The 5848-nt window shown below is 47.3% G+C and overlaps 1 protein-coding gene across 1 annotated transcript; it reads left to right on the top strand.

The window, feature by feature from the left end:
* Nucleotides 1-213: 213 nt before the first annotated feature.
* On the top strand, nucleotides 214-5121 carry WNT8A (wingless-type MMTV integration site family, member 8A). Its single transcript, XM_008589981.1, has 6 exons — nucleotides 214-483; nucleotides 575-608; nucleotides 845-983; nucleotides 2093-2218; nucleotides 2925-3067; nucleotides 4142-5121. The coding sequence occupies exons 1-6, from the start codon at nucleotides 416-418 to the stop codon at nucleotides 4688-4690; spliced, it is 1059 nt and encodes a 352-aa protein (XP_008588203.1). The 5' UTR covers nucleotides 214-415; the 3' UTR covers nucleotides 4691-5121.
* Nucleotides 5122-5848: the final 727 nt, after the last annotated feature.

Below are 5848 nucleotides of genomic sequence, written 5' to 3'. Positions count from 1 at the left end.
ATAGATGACCTGCCTTCAGGGTTAGGGACCCAGACTGCTCTGGGCCACATGATTCTGAGAAATGGGCCCTCAAGTAGGAACAGACAAAACTGACTTATAGAGGAAATAAACCTCAAGGATAGGAGAAAGGTTTTAGCCCCTCTCTCAGTGTGGGAGGGAAGAAGGACTGGCCAGGCTGGGTAGGGCGGAGTTTTCCTTGAAGGCTTTGGGCTGAGTCCCTCCTCCCTGATCCCCCATTGGGTTAGTGGCTCCTGCAGCCCTGCCAGTGAGGGACAAATGAGAAGAGCTGTTGATTTTTTCCCCTTGGCCATTCAGAATTTCCCCACATAAATACTGAGAAAGACCCTGCTCTCTCCTCACTTCTTCTCTGGACTTGGCCCTGAGCTGGACCTGGTCCCCTGGGGTGGGCTGGGTTATGGGGGACCTGTTTATGTTCTGGGTGGCTGTGGGCACATGCTGTGCCACCTTCCGTGCCTCGGCCTGGTAAGTCCTTTCCCCCACACCTCACTCCCTGCCAAGGAAGCCCTCGTTGTCTCATCTCATTCATCTCTGCCTCACTTTTTCTTTTTGGCAGGTCTGTGAACAATTTCCTCATAACAGGTCCCAAGGTAGGATGGCCTCCCACTCCTGTTTTTACACATTGTGGTTCCTAAGGGGACTCTTCTGGGGAAAGAAAAGAGGGGAAGGGAGACAGTGCCAGGACCCCCTCACCCAGCAGAACCTGTCACTGTTTCTTAATGGAGAGCTGGCTGGGACTCAGATGGGCTATTTGACTCCTGCCCACTCCCCCTACCCCAGACGATCTGCAGTGGGTGGAAGCTCACAGGCTTTTCCCCTTTGCCAGGCCTATCTGACCTACACTACCAGTGTGGCCTTGGGTGCCCAGAGTGGCATCGAGGAGTGTAAGTTCCAGTTTGCTTGGGAACGCTGGAATTGCCCTGAAAATGCTCTCCAGCTCTCCACCCACAACAGGCTGAGAAGTGGTAAGTTTGTGTGGGACTACACCTGTCTGAGGAGTATATGTGCATGGAGGTGGGCTTGCAGTGTATGTATATGTGTGATGTGTATGTGCACAGTGAACTAAAAAGTTACCAGGGATCTGCTGACCTGCCATTTCCTTGCTGTATGACCTTGAGTGAGTTACTTACCCTCTCTCAACCCGTTTTGGCATTTGGGTCAGTAACACCAGCTCTGTTTAGCTCATCAGGAGTATTCTAAGTGTTGAATGAGGCGGATATAAGGTATCTCTATACATATGTAAGAAATTATTTTTTTAGTGCATGCCTGTGTTTGTGTATTTGAACACACTTATCTTGCAGTGATTTGCATGAAATAAAAATGGGGAAAGGGCTCTGCATCACATATGCTCAATTGCCGTAAAATTTCAACAACAGATAAGCTGAGAGATCACACTGAGCTGTGCCTCAGGTGTGTGTGCAGCTGTTTGTAACTGTGTGCAGTAGTTTGCATAAAAGTCATTTTTGTAGAAACAATAGAGAGTTGCATGAGAAGAATTGGGCGGAAGGGAGTAAAGAAGATGGGGACAGAAAGAAATATCTTGCCATGGGATATACAGAGAGAATAGGGAGTATGTGGAAATGAAATGTGACAATGTTTGTGAAGAGTTTAGTAAGATAAGAGTTCAGTAAGTGGCAGCCATGATTATTATGATTATTACATGGCCTCAGCTCCATGGCCAGAGAGAAGAAAAGATCCTTCTCTCTTTCCTAAGCCAGCCTCCTGGGCCTGCATCTCACTGCCCAAGGACCAGCCGCAGTGGCTAGTAGACAGAGGTCAAGGCTGGACTTCAGGAGAGCAAGGTCTTGATCCCAACCCCACAACTGGAGAGTGGTCTTGGTCTCTTCATTATGTCTCTGGCTTTTACTTTCCCCATCTGTAGCAAGGGGATGCTCATTCCTGCCTAGATGAAGTACGGAGGCTCAAAAGACAGGCATTGCTCAAGTAGAAAAGCATCCTCTTCAACTCAGAGGAGGTGGGAGATAGGGGAGAGAAACAGCATTGTTTTTCCAAAGCCTCTTCTTTGGGTCATCAGGGTCCAAGTTTCCAGTCAGTCCCCTCTTTCTCTCCAAAGCCACCAGAGAGACTTCCTTCATTCATGCGATCAGCTCTGCTGGAGTGATGTACACCATCACCAAGAACTGTAGCATGGGTGACTTCGAAAACTGTGGCTGTGATGAATCAAAAAATGGAAAAACTGGTAAGTTGGGCTTACTGATGGGACTGGGAAGAGGTGAGGGGCTGTAGAGTTGGGTGCAGGCTAAAGTCTTCCAGGGGATGGCTGAGGAACACAGTTTCCTCAAATCCCTAGACACCAGCAGCTCCTTCAATTGTGGGAGCTCCTGGACCTGGACTTTCCTGAGATCTGAGCCTGGGTCCATGAGTCCAGGGATTGGGAAGTACCTCTAATACAAGATGACTAGGAATGAGAAGGCCAAAGAGAGTTTAAAGCTAGGTATTTCAGGCTTGGCATGGCTTGTCCATAATCCAGAGCTACTCAGCTATTTACAGACCACCTAAGAGACTTAGATTTGTCACTAATGAAGGAAAAGGTGGCTCTAACAAGACTATTGCAGAATACTGGTGCAGAATTCCACAGTGTTTGAGCGGCAATGAACTTTTGAGATAATCTAGGTGAGCCCCAGTGTGCATACTTTTAACTGGGTGTAGAAAACTAATTGCCTAGAGCTGAGAAGTACCTGAAGGGTGGGCAGTTGGCTCTGGAAACAAGACTCTCCCCACTTACCCCAAGCACTTCCATTTCCCTGTCTCACCTTTAGCTATGGCTTTACACCCTTCTAGGGCTCTTGGGGATGGTTCAGCTGTGTCAGCCAAAAAGACTATGACTCTTCTCCTGAAACTTAGCAGGGAGCTATATGCAGAACTTATTCTTTCCTTATGTGTAGGAGGCCATGGCTGGATCTGGGGAGGCTGCAGCGACAATGTGGAATTTGGGGAAAGGATCTCTAAACTCTTTGTGGACAGTTTGGAGAAGGGAAAGGATGCCAGAGCCCTGATGAATCTTCACAACAACAGGGCCGGCAGGCTGGTGGGTATAGGAGTCAGCCAATATTGGCAACAGCTTCACATCTGCACAGCCCTTCACAACTTACCAAGAGCTGTCTCATACCCACATTTCATTCTCACACCATCCAGCAGGACTGAGATGGCTACCCCATCTGTGGATGACAAAGCCAGTTAAGTATGAGCCAAGTGGCTTATGCTCCAGCCCTCTCCTCAGGCATGTTTCTGAGGTTACAGAACAATACAAAGTCAAGGCCTTGCTTCCATGACTTAAATTTTTAATCACTTCAACTGCATGTTCTAGGAAATTAACAAGGGCTTATTGTCCAGCATTGTGTCTTGAAGTCTGTCTGGGCTGCTAGGGGATAGGACTGATCTAGGCTTCTCTGGAGGGCACTAGAACACTTCCCCAAGATTTCTGGTGGGGTAGCAATCTCTGGAGTATTCTGAACTGAAATCTGGAGCAGGTTGGATTTAGAGCCAAGAATACAGAAATTTCTCTGCAAACCTGTACTTAGATTTCCTGGTTGCCCAGGGTAAGGGGAAGAGGTTTTCAAGTTAAGTACAACTGTGGGTAATTAATTATCTTGAGAGTATAAGGGTTAGACTCTGGAGCTGGGGCCCAGAGGACAAAATCCAAACCCCCACAAATATTCTAGTACCCAGCTTCAAGACAATAACAGAGTCAATTATCATATTTTTAAAAAATAATTTACAAAGTACTTCCTTGATCATTGTTTTATTCAATTCTTATTCCAATTGAACAGATGGAGAAACAATCTGAACAAGCAATGAAGGTAGGGCCTGGAGCCAAGGTTCCCTGACTCCAGTAACACCTTCTCAACACTTGCCTGGCTCTCCATCAGAATCACCCAGGGCAGCTTTAAAATCACCAATAACAGGTCCTTAAACCCCTGAACATTCTCATTGAGAAGACCTGAGGTAGGGCCCAGGAACAAATATTTCTTATGAGCTTCCCCAATAATTCTGTGCTCCTGCAAAATCAAGAAGCACAGCTCTTAAATACCCCATTTAATCGCCAGCCTTTTGTCTTCCCCACCCAGAGCCATTCTCTCTTTTGTATTCTCTCTCTGTGAAGGCAGTGAGAGCCACAATGAAAAGGACCTGCAAATGTCATGGCATCTCAGGGAGCTGCAGCATCCAGACGTGCTGGCTGCAGTTGGCTGACTTCCGGGAGATGGGAGACTACCTAAAGGCCAAGTATGACCAGGCGCTGAAAATTGAGATGGATAAGCGGCGGCTAAGGGCTGGGAACAGCGCTGAGGGCTGCTGGGCACCCAGTGAAGTCTTCCTTCCTAGCGCAGATGCTGAGCTGATCTTTTTAGAGGAATCACCAGATTACTGTACCCGCAATTCCAGTCTGGGCATCTATGGCACAGAGGGTCGCGAGTGCCTACAGAATAGCCACAACACATCCAGGTGGGAGCAACACAGCTGTGGGCACCTGTGTACTGAGTGCGGGCTGCAGGTGGAAGAGAAGAGAACTGAGGCCATGAGCAGCTGCAATTGCAAATTCCAGTGGTGCTGTACAGTCAAATGTGACCAGTGTAGGCATGTGGTGAACAAGTACTACTGCATGCGCTCCCCAGGCAGTGCCCAGTCCCAGGGTACGGGCAGCACCCGATAACACCCCTGGCAAACTCACTTGCCCCATCATGAGATAAGACACAGCTTCTCTCTCGGAGATAGTAGATTAGAAAACATTTACAAAACTAACAGGAATGGTCTGTAGTCCTCATGATATCTGCTATAGATGGGGAAATGGAGGCCCAAGGTTATAGAGCATATTCTTGGCAGAGGTGAAATTGGAACCTGGGCCTCCTAATTTAGGGAAACCCCATTTCATTTCTCCTTCAAGTTATGTCCTGGTCTTTGTGCTTGTACTTATGCAGCTTGGTAAAGGGGGAGTTTGGTTAGGGGTCCATATCCAGAGGGACCCCCCAAAGTACCTGTTCCTTTAAGTTTCAGACTATGTCCAACCCAGCTGTGCTGCTGGGAATCAGAGGGAATGGAAGCAAAAAATGAAAGAGTTCTCTTCAGGCTCCTGAAGTAGCAACCTTCCCCCACTCTGACTAGCTCCAGAAAGACCAACTGCAAATTCATGTGAATAAATGAGGCAGAGACCACATAGCTGCCTATTGGGAGCTTTTCAGAGTGTTGGGTTTTTTACCTGAGTGTGCACTTTTGAAAAGTTTTCCCTACCCAAGCCTGGGGAAACCAGGACCCAACATAACCTGAGGAATTTTCTAGCTCATAAACCATCTCTTGGAGCCATGGAGAGGGAATGGTCACATTATGTGGACAGGCGACTTACCCAGACAAGGCCCCAGAAGAGGAATTTTCCCCCAGAGAGCTGTAAAATGACTCCGTTTTGTTATTTTCCTAGACTGGGAACTCAACTTCATTTTGCAATAAATGCTTGTAGGATATATCCAGCTTAATTATTACCTCCGGAAAATTGAGGATCAGAAGGAGAATGGGAAACCCTGCTTCTGTATCTCAATCATCCACCAGGCTAAGGGGGAAACTAGAAATATCCAGCTTCCTTGATTTCAATATTTGATAGATAATATAAAAGAGACCCATGCACCTGCCAATAGGAAAACGATACAGACTCCCAGATTTAGAAGGTGCTATTTTAATGCAACCTAGGCTACTTGGAGAATAAGGAAGTCCTTTGATCTTGTAACGTATTCAAAGTGTGTTTGCTCTCTTAACTTGAGCCTCTTGGTGTAGTCTATACACCAAGACCTGGGCCCCAGGGCAACAGACTAGGAGAGTTGTG

This window comes from Galeopterus variegatus, unplaced genomic scaffold (genome assembly GCF_000696425.1).
Source record: "Galeopterus variegatus unplaced genomic scaffold, G_variegatus-3.0.2 Scaffold5788, whole genome shotgun sequence".
Classification (NCBI taxonomy): Eukaryota; Metazoa; Chordata; class Mammalia; order Dermoptera; family Cynocephalidae; genus Galeopterus; species Galeopterus variegatus.
This window is presented reverse-complemented; position numbering and strand designations above follow the sequence as displayed.

Excerpts from the sequence above, each read along its gene's own strand:
- WNT8A (XM_008589981.1), top strand. The coding sequence starts at position 416 with ATGGGGGACCTGTTTATGTTCTGGGTGGCTGTGGGCACATGCTGTGCC. Across the intron at positions 2,219-2,924 it reads ATCAAAAAATGGAAAAACTG|GAGGCCATGGCTGGATCTGG; the intron begins GTAAGTTGGGCT and ends CCTTATGTGTAG. Across the intron at positions 3,068-4,141 it reads ACAACAGGGCCGGCAGGCTG|GCAGTGAGAGCCACAATGAA; the intron begins GTGGGTATAGGA and ends CTCTCTGTGAAG.